The sequence below is a fragment of the Opisthocomus hoazin genome, chromosome 21 (genome assembly GCF_030867145.1).
Source record: "Opisthocomus hoazin isolate bOpiHoa1 chromosome 21, bOpiHoa1.hap1, whole genome shotgun sequence".
NCBI classification, from domain to species: Eukaryota; Metazoa; Chordata; class Aves; order Opisthocomiformes; family Opisthocomidae; genus Opisthocomus; species Opisthocomus hoazin.
In genome coordinates, this window is record NC_134434.1 from 2,331,404 (window position 1) to 2,349,840 (window position 18,437).

Consider the following 18,437-nt stretch of genomic DNA (forward strand, 5'->3'; position numbering starts at 1 on the left):
ATAAATAACGGGAATTAAAGCGACATGTGATGGCAGCCAGGCTGGGGGATGGGTGGGGACTGGCTGGATTTAACCCCAGACGGATGGGTGGATGGATTGACAGACAGATGGACGCACAGACAGACATTGCCAATGGTCTCAACCCTGGGCCACGCGTGGCTGGGGCCTTCCTGACCTCCCCGTGGCTCTGCAGCCATCCACAGAGCTGGGTGTCAGGATGGGACCAGACTCTTTCCAGTGGTGCCCAGCGACAGGACAAGGGGCAATGGGCACAAACTGGAGCAGAGGAAGCTCCAGCTGAACCCGAGGAAGAACTTCTTCCCTCTGAGGGTGCCGGAGCCCTGGCCCAGGCTGCCCAGGGAGGCTGTGGAGTCTCCTTCTCTGGAGATATTCCAGCCCCGCCTGGCCGCGGTGCTGTGCCCCCTGCTCTGGGTGACCCTGCTTGGGCAGGGGGCTGGGCTGGGTGACCCCCAGAGGGCCCTGCCAGCCCCGACCACTCTGTGATTCTGTGTGTGATGCTCAGGGCACAGCTGGGTGCAGGAACACATCACAGGAACACATCACCCCCCCTTGCCATCGTCCCCTCGCTATTACCGGCCCCAGCTGCTCGGTGGCTGCCAGCAACCCCAACGGCTGCTTTTAAATAAAATTTTTTAAAAAAAAAGGAGCTTTAAAGCAGCTTCTTGCAGGGGGGGGCAAACATTCATCCAGGCAGGTGATGCTGAACCGTCCAGGAAGAGGCGCTGAGGGTTGGCATCTCCCTGGCACAGCCTGCCAGCCCCTGCCGAGCAGCTTTGTGCAGCCCCGGTGCTGCCCTGGGACGGGGCTGGTACCACCCCGGCAGCCTCGGCTCCCCCTTCCCCAAACCCCTCTGCCCTGCCCGGTGCTGCCTGTGAATCACGGCCGGGAGGGAAGAATTAAACCCGGCTCATCTATCGCACCTGATTTGTGGCTCCATCAGCCCTGGGAAGGTGGGAGGATTTTTTTTTGCCTTTCTCGTTCCCCCACGGCACACCTTCCCGTGGCTGCTGGTTCGCAGCCCTGGGAGCATCACCCGCTGACCTGAGCTCACGCCATCCATGCCCAGCACCCCAAAACCCCAGCGGGATGCAGTAACTCCAGCTCTGGTGCTCTGCTCCAGCCTTGGCACAGGCTGATGGCTCCTAATTATCCCTGGTTTAATGAGTCGCCGTTTTCCGCTGCCTGGCTGCTGCCGGTGGGACGAGGCTGTGCCAGGGCTCAGCAGTGAGGGGGCAGAGGGTGCGCAGGACCACGAGCATCCCCGTGACGCAGGGGTAAAGCCAAGGGCAGTCCAGGCTCATCGCCAGAGGGTGGAAGAAGGGTCCTCAGCCAGCTGAAAATGTCTCTTTAATGAGCTGCACACGGCGTTCCGAGTCTCTTGAAACCAAAACTTGACGGCATCACGGCAGCAATGAGTTTTGCATCCTCGAGTCCCCGGCCAGCCCTGCCTGCGGGCAGAGCCCAAGCCAGCACACCCCGGCCCCTGCCTCGCTGCTCTGACCCCCCCAAAGCGCACGGGACCCGCAGAGCCTCTTGGAGCATCCCGCTGCCGGTGGCATGGGACCCTGGGAGGCTGGAGCCCGGCCGGGAGCCGCTGGCTGCCCTGTGGGGACACCCGGGCAAAGGGCAGGCAGAGGGGTGCCAAGACCCCCCCCGTCCCCCCAGTCACACCTCCGACTCCAGGCTGGAGACCCGTCGCCAGGACCCGCCGGCACATGGACTCGTCACCCCGCGGGCCACCACCGGGTCCCTCCTCTCCGTCCCCGCCGCCCGCAGCAATGCCGGCTCCCCGTGCCTCCCGCAGTCTCTGCAGCCGCTGTCCCAGCGCCCGAACCCCCGCCTGCAGCCCGCCGGCACCCCGGGGTGCTCCCGGGGCGGCCGGGACCCCCGCGAGAGGTGCCCCAGGTAGAGGGGCGGGTTGGCGTAGGAGTTCACGCAGGCGTAGGGCGCGCACGCCGGCGCGGTGCCGGTGGCACGAGGGTTTTGCCGGCAAGCCTCGCGGTAGGACGGCAGCCTGGCCACGGGCGAGCGCGGTGCCAGCCGGCCGGGGGCCCGGGGACAGCGGGGGCCGCAGCTGTAGCCGCCCTCAGCTTCGGGGAAGAGGTCCGGGAGGTCAGCGCGGGCGGGTGGGTGCTCAGCACCGCAGTGCCGCAGCCCCCCGGGACGCCGCTTCTCGCCCCGCTCCCCGGGCGCCCTGGCTGAGCTCGCCCACCCGCTCGGCTTCTCCCGCTCCATCACCGCAGCCTCCGGCCGGGCCAGGTCGCCCCCCGCTCTGCAAGTCCTGGTGGCCTTCGGGAAGGCTCCGCGAGGGCAGGATGGAGCCAGGAAGGGGCTGCCCACCTCCCGCCTCTTCTCCGCCACCGAGAGCGGCTGGGGCAGCGTCCCCGAGCCCCCGTGTCCCCCGTCCCCCTGGAGCAGGGGGGGGTTTGGCAGCCGGTCCCCCCACCCCGCCGGCCGCTTGTGCTCCCTGTAGATGTCCGGGGGTGGGAGGTCCCTGGGGGACGTGGGCGGTGGAAGGGGAGCCCCAATGTGGTTCCCCACCAGCGCCTGCTCCCCAAAATCCACCCCTGGGGAGGTCTTCACCGAGAGGTGGGGGAAACCCGGGAGGGCTTCATCCCCCCCACAGCCACCCCGAAACTTCAGGGGGTGGAGGAGGCGGGGGACGTGCTCCTTCACCCCTCTCCACTTCTCCTCCCCGGGCAGCCGGGAGTCCACGGGGATGGGCTGGGGCAGCGGCAGCCCTAGGGGAGCCCCCTTGGCAGCGTGGGCTCTCCCCATCCTCTCCGAGGGGCCCGGGCCGGAGGAGGGGGCCCGGTGGGCGCCGGTGCTGTTCTGCACCACGAGCTGGGGTGTCCTCAGGGAGAAGGTGGTGTGGAGGCGCTCGCTGCGGCTGCTCCAGTCCTCGATGGTACGGGTGGCCTGCTCCAGCGAGCCGCCCACGCTGGCCGTCGACACCATCTCCTTGGCTGCCTGCAGCATCTTCAGCACGTTGGCCTGGGCCGAGCTGGCGGTGACATCGGGCGTGGGCGCCCGCGCAGGGCTCGCCAGGGTCTGCACTCCGCTGAAGCAGCTGTAGATGCCCTGCGGAGAGAAGGGGTGGCCCCACCATCAGGGGTTCTGCATCCACAGACCCGCCCCATCAAGCCGAGATGCTGCTGAGATGTCTTGACAGCACCAATGTCCCCTCCCGAGTGCTGACACCGTGCTCGACCGCCCCTTTCCCCGGGGATGCCAACACGGGCGCTGGGCCATTCCCAGGGCTGAGCCCTTTTCCAAAATAACCGGCTTTGCTCCCCAACCAAGAGCTCACATCAGCGTGAGCATCTCCAGCCCCTCCTACGCGGGTCGGAGGGCTGATGCCCACCAAGCCGTGCCCATCCCCATGACACCGTGCGAGGACATCTGGGCCCCTCGAGAACCCCCGGCAGCAACACTCACCCTGCTGATGGCCAGGAGGAAGTCAAGCTTGTGGGACTTGGGGACAGAGTGACGCAGCTTCCAGTAGACGAGGTGCTCCCAGGCGAAGACCAGCAGGCTCAGCCCCATGGCCACCAGCAGCATGTAGAAAACCCCGGCCATGTTGTCGATGTCCAACTTGCTGCTCATCACTTCGTTCTTCTCGTTCTGGCAGATCCCTGACAGCCAAACTGTCTCCAGCTTCTGGGTCTCACCTGGGGCCAAACACAGACAGCAGTGAGGGGAGGAAAATGTCTCCCCTGGGCATCATCTCCCTAAGCACAGCCCCTGCCCATCCCCATCCCACCATGCCTGGAGGAGGAGAAAGCCACCCCCAAGCTCCTGGAGCTGTTATGACCTAGTCCTTGCTGCTGCCCTTGGCCTCAGCATCTCACCAGTCACTTGTCCTTCTCCAGGGCCCTCTCCTATCTCTGTCCCCCGACCCATGTGTCAGCCAGCCATGCTCACTGTCCCCTTCCCAGGCTTCTCCTCCTGACCCTCAGCTATTGTGTATGGCCATCTCCAGGATTTTACAGGCTGCAAGAAGAAGAGGGACCCCAGAGGGAACGACCCCCCAGCGCCCAGCTGGAGAGATGCTGCTGGATTTAATGTCACCTGAGAAGAGCTGGTGGAGAAGACCATCTGACCCATCCCCTCGGAGGCATCCTCCAATGAGCCGTGGAGGCTGTGCAGGGCCTGGGGGCCAAAGCCACCCACACCATGGAAGGGACAGACAGTGATTGCTGGTCCCTGGGTCAATTTGCAGGGCAGGGGCGAGGTGAGGACGGGAACAGGGCTAACGAGAAGCTTGCCCGGGCACCCACCATCTCCCAGAAACTGGAGCAGGGCCAGGTCGATGGACCGCTTCCAGCGCGAGTCCTTCTGCAGGGCGATGCCGTAGCCCGTGGTGGCAAACACCTTCCCACTGCCGATGGTCACCAGCTTGCAGCCCTCGTCCTTGCCCGCCATGTAGTTGAGCACCGCCGCATCGTAGATGAAGGCGTCCAGCTTCCTGCCCCGCCGTTGGAAAGGAGGGTGAGGGGGGGACCCAGCAGCCCTTTTCTGGGGGGCTGTACCCCTTTTTGGGGAATCTGTACCCCTTTCAGATAGTTGTAGCCCATCTGGAGAGTGTTGTGTCCTCTTTGGGGGTGTCTGCTCCATCTTGGAGAGCCATAACCCCTCTTGGGGAGGGGGAAGTACCCATTCTGTGGGGGGTCTATCCCATTTGGGGGAGCCATACTCCATCTAGGGGGGCTGCATCCCTTTTCGGGGAGCTGTATGAAGCTCTACCCCATCTTCAGGGGGTTGTACCCTGTTTGGGGGGCCCATACCCCATGCAGAGAAGCCACACAGAGCAATATCCCATGTGGGTGAGTCACACCCAGCCTGGGGAGCCCATATCTCACTTGTGGGGGGCTGTACCCCAGCTGAGGAAGCCCCACCCCACCTTGGAGGCACCATACCCCATCTCAAGGAGACTCAGTTCATTTGGGGGAGTCCTGTATCCCGCTTGGAGGATCCGTATCCCGGATCTGGGAGCTGTACCCCATTTAGGGGAGCCGTACCCCATTTTGAGGCTGGTGAGGGCATCCTCCACGGAGCGTTGGTTGTACTTCACCATGTGGGTGTGCATGTCGGGGTAGTTGCTGCGGATGTTCCTCTCGGTGCTGCCGTTGGGGACGGTGCCGAAGCGGAAGGGGGGGTACTGCTCCTGCGGCTTCTGAAACTGTGACGGGGACCCCCGGGAAGAGGTGTCACACAGAGTCCACGTCCCTGCTGTGTCCCCAGCATGTCCCCCCGACTGGCAGTGACGTGCAGCCCCCCACAAGTTCTCCCCACCCAAAAAAACTTATTATTTTTTTAGGGATCCCAGCCCAATCGTCAGCCCCACCTTCCTGTCGCTCAGCCCCGACACGGTGTCGATGTACTGCTCCTGGATCATGAAGGCAGCCAGGTTGGCGGTGTAGCTGGCGAGGAAGATGACAGCGAAGAAGGCCCAGATGAGCACCATGATCTTGCTGGTGGTGCCCTTGGGGTTCTCAATGGGCACCGAGTTGTTGAAGACCAGAGCCCACAGCAGCCACACCGACTTGCCGATGGTGAAGGAGGGACCTCCTGGCCCTGTGGGGACAGGGGACGGAGGGGACAGCCATCAGCCTGGCTGGGGATGTGTGTCCCCCTCCAGCTCCCGCCTCTTCCACTCACTTTTGCCGCTGGTGAGGTTCTGGTTGTAGCCGACGGGGCTGAAATACTCGAACACGAAGACGGTGACAGCCACCACGGTGAGGCACATCACGAACATCATGACCCACACGGCCGGGCTGTAGGGCTCTGCAAAGTGAGTGGGGCACTGTCAGCCCTGGGCAGCCCCTCGGGACACCCCACGACACCCTGAGAACCCCAGGAGCCCTCCCTGATGGACGGGGCTCATCCTCCTGAACATGCCCCTCCTTGGAGAGGAGATAGGAACTGGTGGCACCACAGCTGGGCAGATCCACAGGGAATCAGGAGGGAAAAGGGATGCTGCAAGATGGGGGGATGCAGCCATGCCTGAGGAAAATCAGGCTTTCATCGACGGGGAGATGTTAACGAGACACCGCCCATCTCCAGGGTCATCTGAACATGAGGAAGAACTTCTTCCCTCTGAGGGTGACGGAGCCCTGGCCCAGGCTGCCCAGGGAGGCTGTGGAGTCTCCTTCTCTGGAGATATTCCAGCCCCGCCTGGACAAGGTCCTGTGCAGCCTGCTCTGGGTGACCCTGCTTCAGCAGGGGGGTTGGACTGGGTGACCCACAGAGGTCCCTTCCAACCCCTACTATTCTGTGATTCTGTGATCGGCAGGTGGGTTTCCCACGGGCTCACGGGTTGTCCCCTGCGATGGCTCTGGCCACGGCGTGACGCCTGCACCGGGCACGGGACCAGCCCTGCTCAGCCCCTGGGAGAGCCCCCCCGGGAGCCGGGGGTGGGCGGTGAGCCCCCGCCTGCCCGCGATGAGCCGGGCCGGGGCGGCGGGAGCGGTGGGGATGCTTCCAAGCCCTCCACACGCGGCCGCCGAGGTCCATTTGTCAGCGCGTCCTTCGCTGTCAGGGAGGAGAGGCCTCCCCTGATGGGGACGCGGCTCATTAGCAGGGAAGATGGCGGCGCGGGGACCGCAGACCCCGGCCCTCCAGAACCGGGGTGGGATGCTCCGTCTGTCCCCGGGGCCGGTGAAGGTGACCCCGGCTTCGGGGAGGGGATTGGGCCCCGTAGGGTCAGGGGGACAGGAGGGAAAAGACGTGGCAATGTCCCGCACCCCACGGCATCCCTGACACCTGCACCCCCCCGCACCCTCCCCGCGTGGGAGCCCGACGCCGGCCGAGCTGGGACGACACCGCCGTGCCCTCGCCGAGAGCCTCCAGCCCTGCCCGAGCGCTCAGGCTGAATTTCGCGACGACCTTGGCCAGTGTCCTCCCCTCCCGAGGCCGCAGCTTTGCTTTTTTAAAAACTCATTAAATAAAACTTTTAGCACTGGTGGTTCCCTGCACCCGGCTTAGCGACGGGCTCTGGTGATGGTGGCAGAGAAGGGGTCCCCGGAGCAGAGCTCAGAGCTGGCAAACCCCCTCCTCATCTCCCCCCACTTTCCCATCCTCCCTCCTCCACACAAGTGGTGAAGAAGAGGAATCCACCGATCCCAGGCTCCGTCTCCGTAATAAAAGGATTATTCAGGCAAGAGGAGCAGGAAAGCCCAAAGCCGGCAGGAAAACCTCCTTCTTCTTCTTAAAAGTTATTAAAACTGAACAATATTTCTAATTTGAATTTGTCGGAAGCACGGGATGAACCCGCGGTCAGACAAGACAGGCGGATGGCGGGACACGCGGCTCACCCAGGAAGGCGGAGGGGGAGACGGTGCCATTGCTCCTGGCCACCATGACGCTGATGCCCGTCTCCACGAAGGGCACGGAGAAGTCCACGATCTCGGAGCGCTCCTCGTTGATGGTGAGGGAGCCGATGGCCATGTCCGCGCGCTTGTAGTATACCTGGGGAAGGGGCAGATGGTCTTGGGACGGGCAGGTGGACAGGCAGAGGGACCCAGACCACCTTCCCCTGGCATTTCCTCATCTCCAGAATTTCCAGCCTTAACTTTTGTCTGGTTTTTTTTTTTAATATTCATTTCTTAAATGACCAATGCCACAAACACAACCAGCTGTGGGGTCACAAATGTTCAGCTGGCTCCCCTGCTCGTTCTCCCCCACCAAGCCTTGTCCCATAAGCTCATGCCAAGCTGGCCCCTGCCTGGAATCCCACCACAAACACCCTGAACCCATCTCCAGCAGGAAAGCCCCAGGCCAGGGCATGCTCTGAGCAGGCAGTGCCCCTCAGGGAGGGCCAAAGGTGAGGTCCGAGCCATGCCCACCCCTACCTCACCAATCATGCCGTTCCAGACCCCGCGGACAATCTTGCCGTGTTTGCCGTTGGTCACCAGGTAGAGGTCGTACGAGAACTTCACCACCTTGGCCAGCTTCTTCAGGATGTCGATGCAGAAGCCCTTGCAGCACAGCTTGGTGTAGGGATCCACGAGACCATTGCCACTGAAACCACACCAGGAAAAAAGGAGTGGACCAACCAAAGATACTCTGAGCTACCCCAGTGCCTCCAGGACACCATGAGCCCAGGGACTGGTGGCCAAAATTGCTGAGCTCCATCCTCGCTGCTCACCTATGGGAGGAGTTGGTTTGCTTGCGGCAGGGCACGGTGTTACGCACGCAGACCCCGGTGCTGGGGTCCGTGTTCTCCACGATGACAAAGGGTCTCTCCTCCAGCGTGGCCACCGTCAGGTGGCGGTTATCGACCACGGGCTGCAGGAACGAGCCATAGCGGGGCCACACCGGGTACTTCATGTGGATGATGCCTTTCTCCCACTTGCCCACCTGCCCCCAAGGGAGAGCACACTGTCACACCGGCGAGGGGCTCTGCGGGTCACACGGAGTCCCGTGTTCATCCTCCCCATGTCTTTGGGGATGGTTTCTCCTGGAGCGTTGTTAGGCTGGAGCTCAGTCGTGGTGAGCCCCATCTCAGCATCCCCTTCCCCATGCACCCACTGACAGTGGGGCAAGGTGTTTCCACCAGGACTCCAAGCACTGCGCTTGGGTGAGCACAAACCTGGCCAAACTTCATCCAAAACACTTTTAAACTGGAAATAAAACACCTCTGCACAGCTCGTTTCAGGTCTGGGCATTTGGCTGCTGTTCCCCAGAGGTGGGCAGCTGCACTTTTGATTCTTTTGGAACTTTTGGAACTTTTCAGCCAAATTGCAGGTGAAAAAAACAGTCCTTGGCAGAGCTTTGGTGCCCACCATTGCCATGAAGCCCCCACCATGGGTACCTTTGCTACCAGCCATGGGTTTTGCATGGGACAACCTGCCCCAAGGTGGGACCCCAGCCCGTGCACGGCCCCAGGCTCACCCCACCCAGCCACCCCCATCAGTGTGCTGATCCCGGTGTCCTACCATCTCCCAGAGCCGGTGCTGGTTGAGGGAGATCACCACCATGGTGGGCCTGACCAGGTAGCCACCTTCATTGAAGGAGAAGTCCCTGTGCTCCCACGTCACATTGAGGAGGTGCCTGGTGGGACACAAAGCCCGTGAGCCCCTGGCCATGCAGCCCGACCCCACACAGCCTTTCTTCTCCTCCTCCTCCTCCAGCTCCAGCCAGGCTGCCACAGGTCCCACAGAGACACATGCAGCTGAGAACTGGTTTACCCCTGTGCAAGGTGCAGTGGGGAGCTGGAGAACACCCTGCCAGCAAGGAGGCACTGAGGATGGACCACTGCAGGGACGGGGGACGCACAGACTGCCACAGCAGCCCCATGGTGCCACATCCACTCTGCAAAGCACAGCTGTGACCCCCCCCCAAGGCCCCCCTGGATCACAGAGAAGTTTGGAGAAAGGCAAGGGCTGCTCTGGGTAGATGCTCCACGAGAAACCCAGCTGAGAGGCATGGACTACCAGCTGCAGCCCACAGTGAGCATCGTCCCCTTGCCCACCAGCTCCATCCTCCTCCTCCCCTGCCCCGTCTCTCTCCGCTCCCCCATTTCCCATCCATCCCAGCAGGTCCCTGGCCCTCACCGGTAGAAGCTGGTGTTGGTGACAGTGGCCCCAGCGGGAGCCCAGCAGTCCCGTCCCACCTCCGGGAGGTAGCCGTGGGCCCGGAAGAAGCTGGCTGCCCCCATGGCGATGATGGCCACCCCATCTCGCACCTTGTGCCGCAGGCTCAGCTTCCAGCTCTCCGTCACCACGCTGATCAGGCCGACAGGGAACGACGCAGGTGGCACCTCCATGTTGCCCACTGTCAGGCTTGGCACAATCCAGATGTAGCCTGGCCCCACGAGGCCGGCTTGTTCCGCCATGTCGAAGAGGTACTCGGCCTCATCACGCGAGCAGTAGACGATGAGGACCTGGGCATCAATCTGCCGCAGGAGCCGCTGCGTCCTGGAGCTACTCCGCTCCTGGCTCATCTCAAAGGTGAGCACCTCCTGCAGCTCCCAGCCGAAGTAGCTGGCGTCCGTGAAGGAGCGGATGACGTCCAGGAAGATGTTGTAGCCCGGGTAGAGGCTGGTGATGACAGCAAAGGAGCCCCAGTCATATTCCTCCAGCACCTTGAAGATCACCTGGATTTGCTGCTCAATGGAGACACCCAACTGCAGAAAAGCTGAGTCGGGCTCCTGCGGGAGGAGAAGGGGTCAAGGGCTGCTTCGGCACCATGGTCCGGGTCTCCTCTGCAAGCCACCTTGCATTCACCACCACAAGGGTTCAAGGGAGCCATGAACTGGTGTGGCCCATGGGCTGGAGACACCCAGAATGGGACTGATCAACTGGTGGTCTCCAAGGAACCTCATTCCCTGCAAAAGGTCAGGCCCTGCAGCCTCTCCTCCACTTCCCAGCTTGTTGACCAAAATTTCATCCAGTGCTTTCCAAAGGAGACCAACAATTTCTCCTTAAACCAGGAGAGGGAGAGGTGCAAGGGCTCTGCCGGGCGCGTAACTCCCACCCCAGCTCCAACTCACTGCCTGCTGCCAGAGCCCACACAGGTCCTTCCCTCCCACACCACCTCCCCAGCCATCTGGCCTCTCATTAGCAAACCTTAATTGATCTGATTCTGTCTTAAATGAGTCAGCACATGGCACTTGCAGAAGGTCGCGCGCAGGCAGCAGTGTTTTGCCACTCAGACCCCCTCCTACCAGAGAAGCTGTTTTTCCCGTGGGCCAATGGTCTGGCCAGAGGAGCGAGACCCAGGGAGTCCCAGCTAGGGAATGGGGGCTGCTGGGGACCTCTGACCCATGGGACGAGGAGGAGGAGAAGCCTTCACACGAGTTCCTCCAGCACCCCCGAAATACCCAACCCCTGGAGAAAGCTGCAGAAAATCACCTGGACCACAGCAAAGCCATGACTGATTTTTAGCTGCTTGGAGCTCCACCTGAACCCTCTGCCCCCACCCGAGCCCACAGCACCCACTGCCACCCACTCACAGCGGGCAGCAGCTTGGGCTGGTCCAGGAGCACCGGTCAGTGCGGGCAGGGCTGCCAAGGTGCCATCCAGGAGGTTTAGACCCCAAAACCTCTGAGCAGCCAGAAGATGAAAGCAGAGCCCCAGGGAGCAGCAGGGTCTGCACCCCAGGGAAGGAGCCAGCGCCGGGACCCTCCGGTGCCCAGGCTGGGCAGGGCGAGAGGAGCAGCCAGGAGGAGATAACCCAAATCTCCTCCCCAGGAGGGACAGGAGCCTCGCCACAGCCCCTTGCTGCCCGCCCAGCACCCTCCAGCCTGGCTCTAGCTCTCCCTGCCGCCAGCGCATCCCTGCAGGCAGGTGACAGTGACAGTGACAGTGTCTGACGCCGGCGAGGAGCAGAGAAGCCAAAAATCCCGTTTGAGCCCGTGGTGCACCTGAGACGACTGCTGCAGCAGAGAGAGGCTTCTCCATGCTGCCTGCCCGGCCATTTCACGGCTGGATCTGGCCCCGATGGGGCACAGAGGGGGTGGACAGGGACGTGCCAACCCTACTGCTGCCCTGGCACCACGACCCCAGCACCCCATGGTGGGCACAGTCTGGATGGGATGGGGAGCAGGACACCAGAGAAGGTCCCTCCATGGGGAACTGAAGTCCTCTCCCACGTTCCACCAACAGGGACACCTCCCTGAAGTCCTCTCCCACGTCCCACCGCCCCAGTCAGCCACACCGTCGCAGCCACTGCCTGTTCCTGCCCACGAGCTGCAGCCCACGGCCCACCAGCATTTCACATCTCTTCTCTATGTCTCTCTAAAAACCCCCCATTTCTCCCACCCTCCTCTGGAAATTACCCCCAGCAAACACCTCACCTTTGGGGTCAGGACCACAGCAGACCCCCCGCTGATGCTGATGACAGGGACCTGGGTCTGGGAAGAGATGAAGTCAAGGATCTGGGCCACGGCCTCCGTGCCGACGTTGTCCTCAAAGACGATGCCGTGGATCTTGTGGCTGGCGAGGATGTTGCAGATCTGGGTGAGGAGGGTGCTGGGGTTGGTGTTGTTGACGATGACCGTGATGGGGTGGATCTCCAGGGGCATGTCCAGGAAGCTCTGGGGACTCAGGCGGGAGCGGATGTGCAGGGGGTAGGACGTGCCCCCAAACACCACGGCCACGTTGACCACTGGCTCCTCGGGGCCCGGCAGCAGGAGGTCTGTGAAGGCAGCCGAGCAGCCCAGCACCATCGACAGTAGCAGAGCGTGCGCCGGCGCTCTGCCCATGTCCACCGCCGCGTCCCTGCCAGGACAGGACACAGCCCCTCACATCCAGCCATGCACCAGGGCCCCTGGCCCCGCTTGCCCCAGCCCTCCCCACCACCCCGGGGCAGCACCAGGGTGGGTCGACCCCAGGGAGCGAGGGGGACCCTTGTCCTTTGGAGGCTGGACGTGGTGGAGGGATGACCACACACCGTACAGCCCGGTGCCATGCCCCTTGTCCCCAGTCCCACCAACACCTACCCCTTTCCAACTGGTCCCCGCTTCCCACCACCACCACCCCATCCCCATCCCACCACCACCATCCCCCTCCCAGCCCCACTGCCCTCCCACCCCTATCCCCTCTCCAAAAGCCATCGCCGCTGCCCGGCTCCTTATCGTCCCTTCGGCCAGGGACAGGGACAGCAGTGAGAGATGACAGGAGGAGCTGGCAGCTCCGTGGTGCCTCTCTCCAGAGCTGACAGCCACCGTCAATATTTAGAGGCTTTGCCCTTGAGGGAGGGTTCAGCTCTGCAACCCCCTCATGTCACCAGAGCAGCCGGTCCCCTGCCCAGCACCCTGCCCCAGCCCCCTCGCTGCCGCTTCCCAGACCCCAACCGAAGAGCCCGCCTGGCCCCTTATCTCCAAGTTTCTCCCCCAGACACCATCCTTCAGCTTTGCCCCCCCCTTCTTGCCTTTATGCCCCGGTGCGTGTCCCCTGCCAGCATCACCCACCCAGCTGGGACGCCCACCGCACTGCATCTCTGCCGGCTGCACCCCAAAGCCAGGCTCTGTGCAGGGTGTTTGAGCACGGCCCCCCAGCAGGTCCCCAGCTCCCCACCGACTGTGGGTGCCCACCCCACAGCAGGCTGGGTGACAGGCACCAGGCAGGGCACACGTCCCTGCCCACGGCGATGCACCCCCGTGATGGAGCTCACCCCCTCCTTGGAGCCCACCGGCAAAGCCAACCCGCAGCAAGACTTGCGGCCGGGGGCACCGGAGCCCCTCCGAGCCCCGCTGCCCCCAGGGCCGTCTCCCTGGTGCCATGTGGGCAGCGGGGAGGGGGACAAGCAGCCCTCCGCGGTGGCACCGGCCACGCGCCGGTGTCGCTCCATGCAGCAAGATGCCAGCTGGTGCTCAGAAACGTCACTTGCAATTAAAAGCTGCTGTTGCTTAACGTGTCCTCGGCATGGCCAGAGGAGCCCCACGCCGAGTCCTGGATGGTTTTGGGGTCTGGGCCACCCCGGGGACCCGCACCCCGACACCCCTCTGTGCCGCAGTGACGGACAGCCCCTCAGCAAGGCGCAAACACTGCCAGCAGACTGAAAATGCAGGAAATCAACCCAAGGACCGCCCAGCCAGGCACCCTGCAAGAGCTGCACGGTGCAGATCTGAGCGCCAGGGCTGTCCTCTCCGGAGAGCTGGGGACACGAGCCCCACGTCCCCCTCCGGCACCGGGTCAGGCACCGACGCTCACCAGGCAGCACCTGGCTTGGCCAGATGGGTTTCAGCAGGGGACCATCCACCCCCAGCACCCACCATCACCCAGGGGGGGTTTGCCCTGCCCGGCTGCATCCCCCACACCACCCCGCATCGCAGCCGGCCAGGCGGCGGGAGCCACGACGCCACGCCGATGGCCGCAGCCGGGGCCCCTTGGCCGGAGAGGGCGGTGGGTGACTCATGCCACGCTGGCAGCGTCCCACGCTCCGGCACGGCCAGCCCAGCGGCGGGGTGGCCCGTGCCGCCTGCTCATGGCTGCGAATTCCCAAGTATTTTTAGTCCTGTGATAAATAATTCATCGGGAATCCGGCATCGGCTACCCGAGCAGAGAGGAAGGGGAGCAACACGCCACCCAAAACAGAGCCACTCTCCCGGCAGCTCTGCCCGTCTGAGCCCTCCTCAAGGACGTTTAAATATACTCCAGGCCCTCGTGGTGACTGATCAGGTTTGCTCACACCAGCCGTGACACCTCACCCGTCCCGGGCCCTTATCCTCCTCTTCCTCAACCCAGCTCTTCCCCACACTCAGGAGCCTCTTCTAGCACCGAGCAATCCAAGCATGGACCAGCAAAACCCTCCCATAACACCAAGTGCTGCCTCCAAAGGGGCTGCTCCGCTCCAGACTGCAACTGGGAGCAGGTTTGGGCAAACTGGTTTCCCACTGGACCGAGCCACAGCTGAAAAGCATCCCCATCCCTCGCAGCCGGAGCGCGACGGCAACGGCAGAGCGAGGAGGTGGGCACGGGCACACCGTGTTGTTCAGCCATTGCTGGGACAACCAGGGGAATGAAGATCCATTCTTCCCAGGAATCCAGTGTCGCCGGCCGGAGCCGAGCCGCTCGCCGCAGCCCTTGGTGGCGGAGGAGGAGGATGGAGGGGGTCGGGGCCGTGCGCGGGTCGGAGCCAGGGCTGTTCCAGAATGCCCGGATTCGGGAGGCGAAGAGCAGCCAGCTTCTCCAGCCCAGCCGACTCTGTGCGCTTCCAGCCTGTTTTTTTTCTAGGAGCGAGCCAGAGGGATGCACGAAAATGTGGAGTTTTGGGGGGGGGATCGAGGGTGGGGAAGGCAAATTGCAGGGAACTGGTGGAGGCAGAGGAGGAACCGAGCCCTTCCCTGCGGTTCTGCCAGAGCTGGGGCTGCTCTTGGGCTCGGCACAACACAGCAAAGCCCCCACGGACTTTAAAAAAAATTCATTTTTCAACCACTTGTAGCAAGCACTGCGGAATTGCTCCTTTGGGAAAATGCCTTCCCAAAAAGCAGGATTTCGAGCCGGGCAAGGGGCCGGTGGCCAGGCTGGAGCAGGAGGAAGGTGGCCCCGGCTGGGAGCCTGGGCAGGGCAATGCCACCTCCCAGCAGCCTTCCCGGGGAGCAGAGGGCACCCGTGGAGCTGCTCGGTGGCTTTGGCACTTGATTTTTTGTTGCTTTGGGGTGATTTTGAACAGGTTAACCCCTTTCCTAGGCATAGCTTCATCTGATAAACCAAAGACTCGCAGAAACCTCCTGCTAAGGGCACGGCTGGAGCCCTTACCTCCCTCCGCCTCCTGAAATGTCGTTTTAATGCAACAGGGAAAGTTTGCTCCTAATTTTAAACCTCCTTTTTGCCCTCTCTCCTTCCCTCCCTCCCCTGCTCCGAGAGGAGAGCTCATGCAGATATTTTGACCTCAGGAAAGGGAGAAATAAAATCCCAAAATGCAAAGTATCTTTGGAGAAAGAGAAATCTTATCCCCCCCCCCCAAAAAAAAAAAAAGCCTTCAAGCCTGAAATCAGCGGGAAGGCGCAGCCTGCGCCAGGGGAAGGGGAACGGCTGTCGACAGACGGAAAGGACAGAACGAACCCAAACCCGGCGGGAGCCACGCAGGGAGGACGGGGGGCACTGGGGAGGGCACCGGGTTGTGCCAGGGCTTGTCATTGCCCGGGTGGGGGGGACACCCCTGTGGAGCAACGAGATCCAGACAGAGCCCCCCGAAAGGAGGGAAAGCGGCAAAAAACCCCCAAAGCCAACTCGTGGCCATCCACGCAGGGGGAACGACTCGGGAGGGAGAAACGCTGGCAGCCCCTGGCGGGTGCCGTCTCCTTTCAACCTTCATCTGCCACCACCCAGCATCACCCTCTTCCTCATCACCCTCCTCTTCCTCGCCCGCGCCTCCGACAGCAACAGTTGCGGGCCGGGGGCTCCGCACACGCACGCACCGAAACGCAGCTTAAAAAGGTCGAATATGGATTAACCAAAAATAAACGCCCAGTGTCCTGCCTGCCGCTGGGTTACGCAAGGTGGCAGCGGGGGGGACAGGGCTGGTGGCACCCCGGGAGGTCTCCTCTATTTTTCCTGCCTCCCACCGCCCCCCTAAAATAACCCCCCCCCAGCACAGCGCCCGGAATTCAGGGTCGTTCCCATCCCCTGCCCGGGATGGGGAGCGGGAGCGCTCGGGGATGGGGATGCGGGGGGATGCTGGAAACGACCAGGGCAAACCCCTCCAACCCCTTCCCCCCAAAAAAAAACCCCCACCCCACCTCCAAAAGTTACCGGCGGCGGTGCCGGGGCGGCGGCAGAGCCCGTCGGGGGGGTCCGGTTGCCCCCCCCAGCCCGCCCGGTACTTACGGGACCGCCGCTGCTCGGTGCCTACATCCCCCGCGGCTCCGGCCGGGCTGCGCGTCCCACCGGGGGCTCGGCTCTCCCCAGCCCCCTCCTCCTCCTCCTCCTCCTCCTGCGGGGCAGCCCCCGGGGGCAGGCTCGGTCCCCGCCGCGGCTGCCCGGCGCCCGCCGTCGGTCCCGGCTCGTCCTTGGCGGCGGCTCTGCGGCGGGAGGGGGGGGAGCGGGGGAAGGAGGGAGCGGAGCGGGTGTGTGCGGGGACGGGGGCGGGGGGGGGCCCGGTGGCAGCAGGTGTCTCGGCGGCCGCCGGGCCCCGGCAGCCATCCCACCCCCCCCCAACCCCGCACCGGGACCGGCGGGGCTGGCCGGGGCGGGACGGCCGGGAGGAGCCGTTGGCGCTGGAGGAGGCTGCGGGGATGGAGGTACTGGGGGGGGGGGATGAGGGGGGGCACGGGGGCGGTGGAAGGACAGGACGAGTGTCCTCCCGCCTCGCCGCAACTTCGGGGCTGGCCGCCAGCCTCCCGGGGGGGGGGGAGGGGGGGGAACCGGCCGCCTCCCCTTGCACCCCGGGCCGCCCCCAGCGCTGGGGAGGGCAGGGGGAAGGCCCCCCCTTCCCCTTCCTTCGTCCCCCTCCTCCTCCTTCCCCAGGAGGGAAAACCCACTGCAAAACAGCTCAGCCCCCCCCATCAGCCCCCCCCCCCCCCCCGGCACTGCCCACCCCCCAGCCCCAGGAAGAGCTGGAGGGGTGCAACAGCTGAGATTGGACTAACACCCCCCCCCCCCCCCCCAATATCTTCCAGCCTTTTGCTAACTGAACGGATGGGGACTGGCCAGCTGCCCACCCCTGGTGCCCCCCCAGCCCACGCAGGGCAGCCCCAGGGTCCCCATCGGGGAAAGGGGAGGGGGGGGGTGACACAGAGCAAAGCCCCTGCAGGCAGCAGCATCCTCCAGCTGTCGCCGGGGCCAGTATTAAAGCATCAGCTGATGCTGCAGCACTGGTTTAGAGCAAGCCAGACTGGGGGAGAGAGGGGGGGGGATCCAAAGGACAGGGGGAGACAGGCAGGGGCAGTGCTGGGGTCCCCTTGCTCCTAGCTGGGTGCTCATTCTGCCCCAAAACCAGCCCCGGGCTGCAGGACCACGGCTCCTGGCAGGGGCTAGAGACCAATTCAGGCCCTGCCAGGGGGTGGCAGCTGCTCCAAACCCTCCCCGTGCCCCAGCTCAGAGCCACCAAAACACCGAGCAACACCCCGAGAGCACCCGCCCGTCTCGGGTGCCAGCAGCGCCCGTGCCCAGGCGCTGCCCTCCTGCCTTCCCCGGGCGCACGTTCCCCGGCTCGGGGACACGGCCACCCAAAAACAAATCATTTCGGGCTGTCGGGCGGCTGCCACCCAGCCTGGCACCGCAGCCACCTGCAACAGCATCGCTGCCACTTCCCGGTGGCTGCTGGGGCCTGGAAAGGAGAGGTTTCCAGAGAGGTTTCCACCTGCCTAAAAACCCGCTGCCTGCGGTGAACGGCGAGCTGCCCGACGCAGGACCTCCCCGCGCTGTCCCTGTCCCCGAGCAGCCCAGCTGTGGATGCCCGCGGGGCGCCGGGAGGTTTCCAGAAACACCAAGAACGGAGGAAAGGGAAAACGCATTTTGGGCTTCGTTTTAACGGCTGTAAGATCAGCACCAGCTCTCTCTGCGGGAGAGCTCGGCCGAATCTCGGAGGTCACTGAGTTGCGGGAGCTCGGGGCCATGGGGGACATGGGCCCTGGACCCCCTCGCTCGGCTACCTGCAGGCCACGTCCTGGCCCCCCGGGCAGCCCTGGCTGCCCACCCCGGCCTGATTTGGGCAGCACTTGCCCGAGGAGAGGAGAGTTACGGGTTAGCAACAGGTCCTGATGCCTCCAAGCTTTTCCCCAGGACAAAAAGGGTGGCTCCTGGGTTTAACATCGAGAGCAGCAGTGGCTGTGTTTAACCCCTTCTGCTGCCTTCGTGGTCGGGTGTGAGCGGAGCTGGGGGACCGGGATCCAGGGGACCTGGTCCCTCGGGGCTGGCACAAGCCCCCGAGCTGCTCCCATGCCCTTAGGGTCCCCCAGAAGCTCAGAGGCCCCGTTTACCCCTCCCAGGACCGGCTCCACAGGCTGGATCCCCCGGAGGGTCTCG

The 18,437-nt window shown here is 63.8% G+C and overlaps 1 protein-coding gene across 1 annotated transcript; it reads right to left on the reverse strand.

The window, feature by feature from the left end:
* Nucleotides 1-1,500: 1,500 nt before the first annotated feature.
* On the reverse strand, nt 1,501-16,991 carry GRIN2C (glutamate ionotropic receptor NMDA type subunit 2C). The gene is given in 18 exon segments (XM_075440732.1): nt 1,501-3,102; nt 3,460-3,692; nt 4,302-4,489; nt 5,043-5,203; nt 5,369-5,598; nt 5,683-5,808; nt 7,338-7,491; nt 7,875-8,043; nt 8,171-8,382; nt 8,961-9,075; nt 9,579-10,174; nt 11,822-12,245; nt 16,299-16,503; nt 16,506-16,689; nt 16,692-16,727; nt 16,730-16,842; nt 16,845-16,899; nt 16,902-16,991. Coding segments are annotated over 18 exon segments (4,692 nt in total). The 5' UTR covers nt 16,977-16,991; the 3' UTR covers nt 1,501-1,686.
* Nucleotides 16,992-18,437: the final 1,446 nt, after the last annotated feature.